At 39.0% G+C, this 14,146-nt stretch overlaps 2 protein-coding genes across 2 annotated transcripts; one reads left to right on the top strand and one right to left on the bottom strand.

Annotated features, from left to right (window-relative positions):
* The first annotated feature begins 2,165 nt into the window (after positions 1–2,165).
* Positions 2,166–6,765, top strand: LOC122670888. Its single transcript, XM_043867907.1, has 8 exons — positions 2,166–2,565; positions 4,163–4,196; positions 4,377–4,610; positions 4,702–4,791; positions 5,406–5,471; positions 5,971–6,062; positions 6,170–6,217; positions 6,462–6,765. The coding sequence occupies exons 1-8, from the start codon at positions 2,207–2,209 to the stop codon at positions 6,577–6,579; spliced, it is 1,041 nt and encodes a 346-aa protein (XP_043723842.1). The 5' UTR covers positions 2,166–2,206; the 3' UTR covers positions 6,580–6,765.
* A 6,838-nt stretch (positions 6,766–13,603) lies between these two features.
* LOC122670890 (ubiquitin-40S ribosomal protein S27a) lies at positions 13,604–14,146 on the bottom strand. Its single transcript, XM_043867911.1, has one exon. It carries the CDS (start codon positions 14,079–14,081, stop codon positions 13,611–13,613), a length of 471 nt encoding a protein of 156 aa, XP_043723846.1. The 5' UTR covers positions 14,082–14,146; the 3' UTR covers positions 13,604–13,610.

Here is a 14,146-nt window from a genome sequence, read left to right as displayed (position 1 = left end):
TCTTAAAAAACACAAACTAATATTTTACATTTTTACCTCTGTTCGTACAACTGGATTGGACCGATATCGGGATCGATCTCAGCCGATACCGATCCGATCCAACTAAAATTCGACCGATCCGATCCGATACCTCAAACCATGCTTGGGTTAAATCCTTCCCACCCACCGATGCGCTCTCTCTGCTAAAAAATGACATTACAAAGTTAAAAATACAAACAAAAAATAAAAATTTAATCGCATTGGCCAAACTGTATCAGCTCGGTATCAATTTCCCATCAAGACAATATCAGCCCGGCCGACACATCGATCGATAAATATGAGTTCTATGATCCCGTTGGACCTAGTGTTTATCCCCCCTAGTCTTCATTGCTGACTTGCACCTTGCTGATCTTTTATAAACCTTTCCGCTTGATTCCAAGTTATAAAATCAATGTTGAATCACCACTTAGCGGGGTTACTAGGACTTGGGTCTCTTTCTCGGGCAGGACACCAGATACATGTATCTTTATCGATCAATCAATTTCTAGACGGTGGAGTAGATCCTAAAGAAATCCCCATTTCCTCATGAATTTATCTTGAATTGAAATCTTTTGGCGCAACTTTATCCTAATTTTGCTTAGGGAACAATCCCAATTTTCACCTTAAATAGGTCAAAATATGCGGTATTTGGTATTTTTTACTTTTCGTGAAGGTTTGTAGCATGGTATTTGGCTCCTGGGGGTATATCTAGGATTGGGATCAGACCCTGATCCCCTACTGCCAAACTATCCGACAGGACCCTACTGCCAAGACACAGCAAGACGATAAATGACCGCTTTACCCTGCCGAGCAGCTCGGCACTAGAAGATCCAAATTGGGATCTTATAAGCTTTTGGTAGATTTTTGTTCAGTTGTTTCTGTGAAAGGATGGGTTATATTCCTACAATTGGATCACTTGCTCCCTTATTTATTATGGTTTTTGCTGGTTTTCTGGCCGGATGTGTAAAAAGCTACAGTTATTTGTGGTTCTAGAGCCTGACCGGTCATAATCACACTTTCTTCTCTTATTACTGTTTATACTTAATTTGCATGGACTTTATCAGTTAGTCTCGTATGACTTGTTCAGTAACTTCCAACCCCATATCCTTCTCAAAGTGCTAACCTCTCTAAGCTAGTTTGAAAGAAAACGTGAAAGAATTTTAAAACTTTATTGTTGTATGTTGAATGGTTGGTGAATATCCATAGCTGGACTTGAGGCCATATTCCCAAATGTGTCTAAAACAAACGTTTGTATGTATTTTTTTTTTTTTTTTGTCTTTTCATGTTCCCAAGTGATTCTATGGACTTGGCTTCCAGCACTCTACTCGGATTGCACGTGCAGCGTCAGACACAGTGAGAAGTGAAAAGACTGTCTCACCCAACATTCTATAGGTGAGTTGCATTGATAGTAGGGCTGGGGTGGGGTTGCAGGGAAAGGGTTGAGGAGGGCGAATTGAGGTAGATGATGCAGAGAAAGGGTTAAGGGTAAAATGATCTTCTATGTTTCACAATTAACACCTGATTAATACAGTCAGCCAGAAGGGGTACAAGTGTAATTTTTGAAAACAAAGGGAGAGGGATGTGTAAATAAATCTTTGTCTCCTCCAATTCGCTACCCCCTCCAATTCCTTCAATTTCTCATATGAAAACAAAAATAACCATCCTACCCCCGCCCAAAAATACTGCCCAAAGTGGGATCCCCTCTCCCTATTGAGGTGATGCCGATAATTATTCGTGTGTAAACAAACAAGCCTGGAAATCAACAACTGCATGAAATGATGACACCCGTCTTTTTTCATTTTCATAAATATCCACTGCATTGAAAAGACATGTGTACGTACGTGATGATTCAGACATACCCATGAAGGTCAAAACCAAACGGTCGTAGCTACCAGCCCGCCACTCCACCACCAAATTCTCTGGAAACTGGAAAGTGAGAGAGAGAGAGATGATCAAACAGTTGTTTTATAAAGACTTTTAAGTTGTAAAACAATAGTCGCTGCAACTACTAACTAAAATTCTCTACAGATACGATGATATGAATATTATTTCAAGCTAGATCATCTTCGCTTGCTTTGAATTTGATGCAACTGGGTTTTGTTCAAAACTTAGAGACCGACCCATCATCAATCAATCAATAAATCAATCTTCAACTAGTGGTGTTTGTGTTTGTGTTTGAGATCCGAATATGGCTCTGGTGATGTACTGGTATGATTTCGTCTGCTTCGGCATTGTGGCAGGAGCCATCTTGTTCGCTGTGTGGATGCTCCAAAGGAAAGAAGGTGGTGGCAAATGCGATTACGACCAGACCATGTACGAGAGTCTCTTAGTTGCTCAGTCCGACCGAGATGGGGGCTTTGAAGCTGAGGGTTTAATAGTCAGGCGCTCAGGTCACCTCGATTCTTCTCAGCTCTGGACTACTTGCTGGCGAGGACTTCACCCTGTATGGCTCCTTTCTCTACGAATCTTCTCTGCTGCCGTCATGGTCGGCCTTCTGTGCTGGGATGTCCGTCGATACGATTCCAGCATCTTCCTTTATTATACCGAGTGAGTCACACTTATTCTCTCACAAGTCACAACACAAACACATACAGTCCCAGGCAGTAGTAGTTGGGGGTAGTTGCATAGACTGCTATTCCGGAATTTGAACAAAAAAGCCTAAAACAGTCTCTGCAAAATCTGGGTTTTGTTCATAAATCTTGGATGAATTTGATGTTCTACCTCTAGGGGCATCAGTTTGTATCTATTGAAATATAAAACCCGGCCAAGCAAGGCTTGGGGTACTGGCTTTGACGGCAAGTGGCTCTGTGTGCTCTGACCTTCATGCCTCTTACCCTGACAGCAAGTTTTGGAGGCTGGAGATAATTTCCAATGAGAATGGTTCCTTCAAATTGCACAAGTGAACCTATAATTAATACTTAGAATGACAAATAATAACTCTATTAAGTGACCCTGAATCATTTACCTCCAGTTCAAAAACAGAGGATAAGCATGAAGCTATGCAAGTATCTGTAAAGGAGTAACAGCTTGTATTTCATCAAATTTGTTAATGGAAACATTAGCTAATGAATAAAAATTAGCTAGTTTTCAAGTCTGTTTTGTCTCCCACAGATTGAATTTTCCTCCTGCTTTCAGCCTTTGTTCACCTGCTCTGTAATTTAGGACAGCACTCTTTCTTTGCTCAATATTCGGTTACAAAGATGCCCAAATTTGGAAATGGACAGTTAAAAGATACAAGAAATAAGGATATGACAGCACATTAATGGTTCTGAATCTTTTCAGTATTTGTTCTCTGTCATAAAGGTACACATATAGCTAGAAAAATATACAATAGGACCTCCTGATAGTGCTGTTGTTCAGCTTATTTGTTCCTTAAAGAGTCCTACTATCAGTGTAGGCAAGTAAGAAGGTGAAATGGTTGGCAAATTTCATCCTCTGCTATGCTTGCTTACTTTATTCTTGGTCAAGTAACCGAAAATTCTTATGCTCTGGTGAATTATATTTCTTAAAATGGCTCTTTTTTTTGCTTCTATTCTTTTGATGGGTGTTTTAAATCCTATTTGTCTGTTAAGTATGATCTGCTAATGGGAAAAGTGCTATATATACTTTTTTGTCAACAACACAAGGTTCTATCCCAGCTATTTGAGATCCATCAAACTAATCCTGTTCAACTATTCACCATCCCACTTCTGTAAGGATCCTATCATCCACTAAATCATAAGTTTCAATCCTTTTTAATGCGAGTGAAAAAAGAAAGAAATTATTATTCTTGTTTGATGATTCATTTTGGTTTGTTAGTGGTCATTTTTGTCATATTCAACATGATTTTCCATAAGATGTATTTCCTTTATTAGGAGGGCATTTATTTTGCCCAAGCATGTTAAGGATTTTGATGTATTTGTATTCATCTTTACTTCCCCCTTAAAAAAATAAAAAAACAAAACAAAACAGTTTTCCCTATACATCTGGACTTGCAAGTAATATTCAGCAGTAGTGTTTCACATTATATCATCAACTAGAAGCATTCTCATTCTGGATATAGCCTTAGTTTCTATTCAGCAATTATGGTTTTTAAGATGAACTTCTTTTGAGTCGACAACAAAGGAAACTAAACTTATATTTTCATGATGCAACTGATCTACAGGTGGACTTTTACATTGGTCATTGTCTATTTTACGGTATGTCCTACATTTTCTTTGCTCTCTCTTTGATTTGTTTTTAGGTCAACAATAAGAATGTAAACTACTGGAAAACTGGTTTTCCTTGTAGATAAAAACAAATTTATTTTAACACCCTAAATATAACACTTGGTTGTTTAAGGAATCGTTCAGCTGAATGCCTGTCCTTTTTGGATGTAGCTTGGCACCATTATATCTGCCTATGGATGGTGGACGTGTTTCAAGAAACCTGAATATGAGGAAGGTGATCATTTGCAGAAAAGAGATTTAGAAGAGAATAATAAATCTGCAACATCAATATCTTTGACAACAAACCAAATCAGGGGTACAATAAAGTTACAGAGCCATTGGGAGCAGGAGGAGACTCTGCAAAGGGCTGGATTTTGGGGATATCTAATGCAAACTATTTATCAGGTTAATCTATCTGAGATAGATCTTCCATGATTATTGTGAAAATTTTATTACTCAAATGAATTTTAGCTGAAACTGGTGCTTTCTTTTACAGACTAGTGCAGGTGCTGTAATAATCACGGACATTGTCTTTTGGTTTGTTATAGTTCCATTTTTGTCAATTGAACATTTTACCCTTAACCTGGTGAGACTCTTTCCCTGAACATTTAAATGATTAAATTTTGACATCAAATGAATTCTGTTAGATAAAATGATGGCAATTTAATCTATAATACAATATCCTTTACAATAACTTGGAGTCTTGGGGTATGCATGGAAGATATACTATTATGGAACAACTGTTGATCCAAAACTTCTATATGGTTATTTCCAGGTTATTTGTTACATAAAACAAATATCATGGCACAATAGCTGGTTCCTAGTCGGGGATCAGTTATTACACATAAATGCACTGTGTAACCCCAGGTGAAGTAGTTCTTCCACAGCTGCCTACTTCTGTGGTTCTCATCATTGGTATTTATACAAAACAAGATCAAAATGGGAAGAGAACAGAGTTCTGATCTCCTCATCTTTGGAATTCTTTTCTAATGGCTCGAGAATTTTGAATTCATAGGATGGATCAAGCATAAATCTCAATATCTATTTGAACAAAAGAGGAGAATAAAATCTAAGAACTTAATGCTCTCCTTTGTTTTTTGGGTGTTCCCATCTAGGTTACTTTACTGAGTGATAAGTTTGTACTTTTGGAGCTTCTATCCCTATTCACTTTACTAAAAGTTGCTTGCTTCTTGTTGACAGTTGATGGGGTTAATGCATACTCTCAATCTAGTGTTTCTTCTCCTTGACACTGCTCTTAACAGGCTTGTAAGTATGATGGCATTGTTACAGAGATTGTTCTTCATTTTATTTTCAGAAATATAAGGTGTCAGACTGGATGGTTCTATCAATTGCTTAATGGTAACACATAGTGCACATCTCATGAAGAGCATAACATTTATTTTCTTCTTCTCACTAATTGGATCAACCAGCAGCATTGTTTTAACCACCCAAATGATCAGCTTCCTTTCTGTTCCCCAAACCCCAAACCCCCCCCCCCCCACCCCCAAAAAAAGAGTGTAGCCAATTAATTACTTGTAGAAGGGCAGAGATCAAATAGTTTTGGCTTGCTAACCCCAACAATAAGATCCACCGAATAATATATGCAAGCTCTTTTCATGTGTACAACATGTATTTATAACCTGTGGCAAAACCATCCTTGCTGTATACTCAGTGAGTACCTTACTTGTCCTGAACAGTTCTCTTTTCTCCTTGTCTCCTCAAAGAAGAAACTATGAAATTTCCCTTTTTTTGTTCTTGTTTATAGCCATTCCCTTGGTTTCGGGTTGCGTATTTGGTTCTCTGGAGCTGTCTCTATGTCATTTTTCAATGGGTTCTTCATGCGTCCGGCTTTTCATGGTAACTTTCTTCTATTTTCTCATAACAAATTACTATTGTTATAAGTAGACATTGTTTGAGGTTTGGGTTTGCGGAAGTTTATGACAATTTAGTTGTGCTTCTCCTAGGTGGCCTTATCCTTTCCTTGAGCTCTCTACTCCATGGGCACCAGTATGGTAAAAAAACAACTCTTGTCAATCATCTCTTTTCAATCACTGCATGCCTTGGAAAAACTAATTTGTCATTGGCTTGCTTAAAGGGAATCACAACTTTCTTAAACTTTTTTCCTGATTAAGTAACATGGATTATCTATCATCATTACTGAATGTAGCACAACTCTGTTGATCTTTGAGAAAACCCATTGTATGTTTTTTGGTTTTTCCTTCAGTCAGAAATCTAATTGGGTCTTTCATCTCACAGGTATTTGTGCTTGGCTGTGATTCACATTCCTTGTTATGGTATATATGCGCTGATTGTAAAAGCCAAACATGCATTTTTCTCTAAATGGTTCCCAAATGCCTACATAAGGTCATATTAGTTTCTTGATTTGGGTTTTGTTGTACAATTAGAGCGTGTTTGCTGGTGATTAGTTTGGTTGGATGATTGGGCATACTGAGGGGAATGTTTACAGAATTTCCTCCATAACTTGGAAAAGATTTATATTGTACCAGGTTGAATTCATACTATTTTGAATGGGAGAAACTAGAAACTTTTTATATGCTTATGCTTACCCCTTTGATTGAGAAGCAATGTAATGAACTGTAATTTAGGCCCCTTTGAAAAATGAAGTGGAATTAGATTCCTTGTCAATAGCGTCAACCTGGACGATGAGATCGGTAGCGCCAGTTGAGGACGAATGACAAGAGTCGAAAAGGACTCTCTTCTGAGGATCAGAATCAGGATTGTGTCAAATTACTACAACCATCCTTTTTTTTTTTTTTTTTTTTTTATAATTTATGCGAGTCTCTCAACCCACAGTGAAATTTAACATTTATTCAAACTAATGCCTGTGTGTCCTCTCATTGGCTCCCATGCTTGTACAGGGACTACATGACCAGTTAGCATACTTTTGCCCAAAGAATTTTTTTTTTTTTTTTTTTATGGTCACCTCAACGAAATTTATTAAAACTAGGAATATTAGAGGTTGACAATATTGTTTAGAACATCCCCGTGCATATGACTAATTCTAGCTAAGTTGGCTAATTTATGAACTACCATAACCGCTGTCCATCCACCTCCTTAACACAGACCGAGATAAAATTGTTTACAAACATTCAATATCATAGACAAATTCCTTAGGTTGTGTTTGGTTGCGTAAATTTGAACGCAACTCTGTAGAATCACAATTCTAAGTTAATAAAACCGTTTGGTTTACTAATTCCAATGGATTATGCGAATTACATGATTCCGATTTTTACACTAAACGTGATCCATATTTGAGTTCAACTCTTTAGGTGAACTCAAATATGAATTACAAATTCTAAGCTTAGTATAAATAGCATCATCCAACTTTGAATCATAAGGTTGGTGCCCTAAATCGAAAAACGATTTGAAAATCGCGACCAAGCTTCTCCTCTACTTGTCGTCGTCTTCCTTGGCCTGAACGTTTACATTTGTAACCTCTGCGCTCTCTCTCTCTCTCTCTCTCTCCCGTCTCTGCTCTCTTTCACTCTGTCGACCTTGTTCTTCAGAGTTTACACCCCTTCCGTGGCTTCAACCTTAGAGTTGGTTTGATTAACGAAAAGCTTGGTTGAGCTTGGACGAGACCTGCTACCAAGCTGCTGAAAAAGGTAACAATCTCTCTCTCTCCCTCTCTTTATATCTTCATCGATCTCAATCTTCTCACTTTCATTACCCTATTTCATCTCTGTTTGGTCCATTTCTCTCTTTTTCATTACCCTTCATCTCTGCACTCTCTTTCTCTCTTGCATTTTCTCTATTGGCATAAATTTTATAGTTGATTTAGGGTTTTGTTTATTTTTTGTTTCAAATTAAATTGATATTCAAGTAGGGTTCCAGTACAGGTGAGATTCTTGTTATCTTCTTCCTTCGTCACAATTTGTCATTGGTAACAAATATTGGATGTATGTTTCACAAATACACGGCATTTGATTTAGGGCTTTTTGGTTTAGGGTGCGTCTGTTTGTAATCAAGAAGGTTACATGCAGATTTTGTAACCATACAGTTTTGCCCTTTATGATTTGACGTATCAATTATTTATAAGGGTCAAAAATGTAAATTTATTTCTTTCTTTCCGATCCCTCCACAAATCACACATACACCCTCCAAATTCCGGCAGGAGCATCGCTTTACCTTCTCACCGATCAATTCTCGCCGCCAGTAATTTAATTCGGTTCGAAACTCCGATTGCACCCCACCCTTCCCTACCCTGCAACTCCCCCTCCCTCGCTCCCATCCCTGTAAATAGCCTTTTATGAAACTTCAATGTCTAAGAATAAATTACAACATAATTTCAAAACCCACTATTTAAAATTGCAATAGAATGGACTCCATTGGGTTTGAAGAGCTGCAACCGACGACAAAATCTCACCTGGAAGGAGCTGCAACCATCGGTGGCTCCTTTGCCTCTGCTTGTGGTCTTAATCGGGAGCAACCCGGCCACGGGCTTTGCTCTGGGATCCGGGTGTTTTAGAGAGAGAGAGCTTGAATCATGGGGACTTGCTCTGTAATTGAGAGCAACACATCGACAGCGGCAATGAGCACTGTAATTCCCAATCAAATATGCTCGACATCTACACGAAGGAACTTTGCTGAAACCAGTTCCAAAAACACCCTCATGATCCCTGGAGAGAAATTTCTATCACCAATTTCTTAAGCTGAAGGGCCGAAAAGTGAAGATCCTTCGTGATCACATACATGGTTGTTGTAGTTTGTTTCTATCATTAATAACTCCAGAACTTGAGAAGAACTTGCCAGCCAGTCAACTCGCCATCCACTAGATATTACATGATCTAGTAAAAACTCTGCAACCCCCCCCCCCCCCCCCAATTATTGTATCTGCTTCATTCATGATGAGCACATGTCTATGCTGATCTTCCCAACCCAATGACCCATCCTTTGTTTTTTGCAAGTATGTGATATATCGCCACTTCCTCTCTCATTTTCCTTTCCTTTCAGGTAGGGAGTGGAGACAAAGAGCCACACCAGAGACGGGATAAATGGCATCATCAGTCAGATGCGGCAACGGCTTCTCGCCTGTAGGATAGATGGAACCATAAAATATACGAAACCTGGCTGATCGCCTGACATCGTTGCTTCGTCCATGGCATGATTGGATGCAAAGCAGGGGGAGGCAGAGGAAGAGGGAACACCGAAGGCGGAGAAGAAGGTGCGAGAGAGAGGGGGAGAGGGGGAAATTATAAAAACATCCTCACCAGAAAGAAAAAAAAAGTGTACATAAAATTTAAGGGTAAAAAGGGAAATAAAATACGGTTACAACATAACCGATATGTTATAACCGGGATGGTTACAAACAGCTTTACCCTTTGGTTTAAATTATACAATGTGTCCCATAAATTATCTCGAAGCCAAGGACAGAACCAGATTTAGGGTTTTACTGGAGAAGGAGAACTTATGCCTTCTTCCTCAGAAAAAAAATAAGTAATCAATGGGGCTGAACTCAAATCGTTATCCCCCCAATTTGCTGCCCCCTTCAATTCCTCCAATTCCTCACATGGGGCAGAAATAACCATCCTATCCCCTGCCCGAAATCACTGCCCAAGATGGGATCCACTCCCCACTATTAGAGGAATTGGAGGTATTGGAGGTGATAACTATTCGGCTGAACTCTAAAGTCCCTGCTCGAGTGGACCATGGTACCTAAAGAACCTTGTGGTTCTATTAGGACAAAATTCTTAGACCTTTGAGTCTATTTTAGACCAGCTGTGCTTCAGGGCATATTCTCAGTTCTGAATAGAGAAGGAAAATATGGTAGACACAAGCATAGGATTGCAGGAACTTGGATTAAATATTAGGAATTGATGGATTTGAACTATAATGATTTGGGAACATAATTTTATTAGAAAAAACATAATAAAAATTGAGTTTTGGATCAGATTAATCTGGGTCATATTATTTTCAGTCATACAATCATGCTCGTTTGGTTTATATACTTGGAAACTAGCCAAGTCTGTTGCTACGCAATCAGCAATTGAAACCTATTTATGTCATCCTCAAGGCCTTACTGGGAATGACAATCTATACTCAAGACCACTTGGTGCTTGGATACTCGGGTCAGTGTAAGTTTAGAGGGAAAAAAAAAAAAAAAAACAGCAACATGGATATTTGGCTCTCTTTGAGTGTATAGCAATTAGCTAGTGCATGCTGGAAAGTGGAAGCAACTATACATGTATCTATTCAAATTGCTTGGGCAGACTATAGATTATACATGTATCTATTCAGATTGTTTGGGCAGAGGGTGTTATATTATTTCCAGTCATTACTACACCTTGTATCTTATACATGTATCTATTAAAATTGTTGATGTTTATTTCCAATCATTATTACACCTTGTATCTTATACGTGTATCTATTAAAATTGTTAATGTTTATTTCCAATCATTACTACACCTTGTATCTTTTTTTTGGTACAAAGACTGCACCTTCAAATTGCTTGGGCAGAGGATGATATAGTTAAGAGAAAAAGCACTTCAGGTCCTCTAATTCAAGTGCTTGAGATATCTCTTTCATGAGACTTTTCCACACCTTTGGTGTTTGTTTTGGTATTCCTACCCCACCCCCACCCCCCTTCCACAAAGAAGAAAAAAGGAAAAAAAAAAAAACAAAGGCGCCATGTACAAGTTGTCAAATATAATCTTGGGTGCTGTTGCTCTTTTCTTCCTGCATCTGCTCTCACTCTGGCTGCACCTTGGTTAATTAGAAAATACCATTAGGTAGGTTGTCCAAGCTCTTATAGATATGCCAGTTTGTCAACTATCTGTAACTGAAGTGTATGGGAGCCATCATAGACTGTGTTAATTACTTGCCAAGGAGTTGCAACCATTAAGGCCTGCCATTGGAATATAGTGGCATTGCACCCTTATAACACAATGGAATTCACTTGGAAGGGCTTGATCTAAACCTTGAGTCTACCATAAGGTTGTACCAATTGGGAAGTCACGACACATTTTCTATTAGAGGTAAGAGTTTCTAATTTTGAGTTGTAGTTGAAATTAGAAACCTGAAGAGGACTGTTAATTCCAAAAATAGGTGTAATGGGATGGATTCACAGTAGCTCTCAAGGTGTTAATTTCTCTTAGACTAGAGTGGATTCCCAACTGGAAAATTACCTTCTTTTCTAATGCAAGTTCAAGAGATGTTGCTAGAAAATTCCCTTCTTTTAGTTGATTGCGTTTAATAGTTCCCCTGTGGGTTGGCTTCAAATGTTTTTTTCGTTCTTGTTCAGTTGTTCTACGTTTTTGTGACATGGTTCATGTAGGCAGGTGAGTCTTTAACTCAAAAGGAAGAGCACCTGGGAGATGATGATTCAACTCCATCACGACTCTTATGTAGCAGTAGCTTTAGCTTCTTATTTAATTTCTTATCTTGAAATGAACTGATACACTGAGTCATACCCTCTATGTTGTCATAACTGAGCACACACTCACCCCACCCCTTGTTACCCCTACACCTGAACACAACACTCACACAATCACCCTCACCCCTTGCTGCCCCTACACCTGAGCAGCACACACTCACCCCCACCCCTTGCTGCTTCTACACCTATGTTGTCATACCTGAGCACACACTCACCCCACCCCTTGCTACCCCTACACCTGAACACAACACTCACACAGTCAGCCTCACCCCTTGCTGCCCCTACACCTGAGCACACAGTCAGCCTCACACCTTTCTGCCCCTACACCTAAGCACACACTCACCCCCACCCCTTGCTGCCCCTACACCTAAGCACACACTCACACATAACAATGGCATATTAGTAATTTTAGGTTATATAAGGTTGGGTGGTAATTGGATTTAATTAATTATTTGGGAATGTTACTATGGAAATCGTATTATTTTTTTATATTTTTGGTTAATGTGTCTTGTACTTCTAAATGTAAGGTTTAATAACTGATAGACTTGGGGTAACCAAACAGTTATTCAAATAGATTCAAGATAAATCCAAATGACGGACTCGGGGCAACCTAACAGTTTTTCAGGAAGATTCACATCACAGAATCATGACAACGGAACAATTTATTTTCTGGAATAATGAATCCACAGTACGCAGCTTAGTGGAATACCATCCAGAATCAGTGTCAGCTCCAACTGATTTACGAAACCAAACAGAACCTTATGAATCCATTTGAATCTAATTCATTTCCCTTTCACTACCCACGATTCAATTTCTTTTAGTCAGTGATGGCAGAAAATCAGTGAAACGCACCTCAAATCTACCTACAAGTCTTTTGAATCAAAAGACAAAAAAACAAATTCCTGACAATTTTTCTTGTTGTCAATTCCAATTTGTAGGGTACTTGCCGATTTCAGGCTAATTCAGTTCCTATTTGAATCAGATTTGATCCAAGCCATTAAAAATGAATCATCAAAACCCTAGAAAACCTTGACAACAAGGCAAGATATATCTTGAGTAGAACTCAAAAACACATATCTTATAGGTAGAAGATAAGCTTATCAAAAAAACATATCTTATAGCTAGAACTCAAGTTGATCTGTCCTAAAAACATAAGAATATTCCCTCTTAATCATCAAAAGAAGGCCCTAAAATCGTCACAGCCTTATCCTAGCTTGATTTGTGATTGTAGATTAAACGAAATATAGTATTCTAAGAATAAAACAGATCAATCAGCCAAACCTGAGTTAAGACAATCAAGGCCACGAAAGATATAGGAGGCCACAGAAAGAATCCAACCAAACCTCACCAGAGCCCAGAGGAAGGGCAGTTCATAAAAGGTTGTCCATGTATTCTCCGCTTCGAAGCCCATTGCAGACTCAAATTAGCGACGAGAGAAATTTAGTGATCATATATATGTCCCAGTATATGTCAGGGATACCAAAAATGCCAAGCCAGGTAAGGGGTGGAGAGGGGAGGGGGGAAGAACAGAGTCACAGAGAGAAGCAACTGATTATCAAATAAACCCACAATCAGCAAATGAAACAAAGAACCACTTCCATCAATCAACTATAACGTTCAAAGATTATTTCATCTCAGAATTAACAAAAAGATTCAAAGCGGGACAACTCTAATAAGCCTAATCCTAATGCATAACACGTGAATGCTAAGAAATCAAAAAAAGGGCACAGGAACTAGCAAAGCTTATTAGATTAAAGAGGAATATAAAGAAGAAAGGTTAATCCAAAAAGTTGAAACGAAGTAGAGAAAAAAATGTATCGCTACTCTGATAAACCATCCACCCACTCAGAAACAAAAATTATAACACACTACGACGTTCATAATCCTCAATATTATGAGGAAAACAAAAGAAACGATCCTATTGATCGAAGGCATAACAACAAAACAACTCTGAAAATCCTAAAGAAATTGAGGAGTAAGAATACTCCCCAGAAGCGCAGCCATATTTCTCCTCATTCACCACCAGCCTTCTGATAGACATAGGTAAGTCCACATTTGCCACAGTAGTGACGATCAAAATGGTTGGCCATGAAGGTCCCGGCGCCACACTCAGCATTGGGGCACTCCTTCCTGAGCCTCTGAACCTTCCCCGAATCATCGACCTTGTAGAATTGAAGCACGGCGAGCTTAACCTTCTTCTTCTTGTGCTTGATCTTCTTGGGCTTAGTGTAGGTCTTCTTCTTTCGCTTCTTAGCTCCTCCCCTCAGACGGAGAACCAAGTGAAGGGTCGATTCCTTCTGGATGTTGTAATCGGCTAGGGTTCTTCCGTCCTCGAGCTGCTTTCCAGCGAAGATGAGGCGCTGCTGATCGGGAGGGATGCCCTCCTTGTCTTGGATCTTTGCCTTCACATTATCGATCGTGTCAGAAGACTCCACCTCAAGGGTGATGGTCTTCCCTGTTAGGGTTTTCACGAAGATCTGCATCTTCGGGGAGAAGAACGATTGGGAACACCAATCTAGGGTTTCTGATTTTCACACTCGTCTCTTCT

The sequence above is a fragment of the Telopea speciosissima genome, chromosome 8 (assembly GCF_018873765.1).
Source record: "Telopea speciosissima isolate NSW1024214 ecotype Mountain lineage chromosome 8, Tspe_v1, whole genome shotgun sequence".
NCBI classification, from domain to species: domain Eukaryota; kingdom Viridiplantae; phylum Streptophyta; class Magnoliopsida; order Proteales; family Proteaceae; genus Telopea; species Telopea speciosissima.
The sequence above is the reverse complement of the archived record's forward strand: the minus strand, read 5'-3'. Positions and strand labels throughout refer to the sequence as shown.

Excerpts from the sequence above, each read along its gene's own strand:
- LOC122670888 (XM_043867907.1), top strand. The coding sequence starts at position 2,207 with ATGGCTCTGGTGATGTACTGGTATGATTTCGTCTGCTTCGGCATTGTG. Across the intron at positions 4,611-4,701 it reads TAATGCAAACTATTTATCAG|ACTAGTGCAGGTGCTGTAAT; the intron begins GTTAATCTATCT and ends TTTCTTTTACAG. Across the intron at positions 5,472-5,970 it reads ACACTGCTCTTAACAGGCTT|CCATTCCCTTGGTTTCGGGT; the intron begins GTAAGTATGATG and ends TCTTGTTTATAG.
- LOC122670890 (XM_043867911.1), bottom strand. The coding sequence starts at position 14,081 with ATGCAGATCTTCGTGAAAACCCTAACAGGGAAGACCATCACCCTTGAG.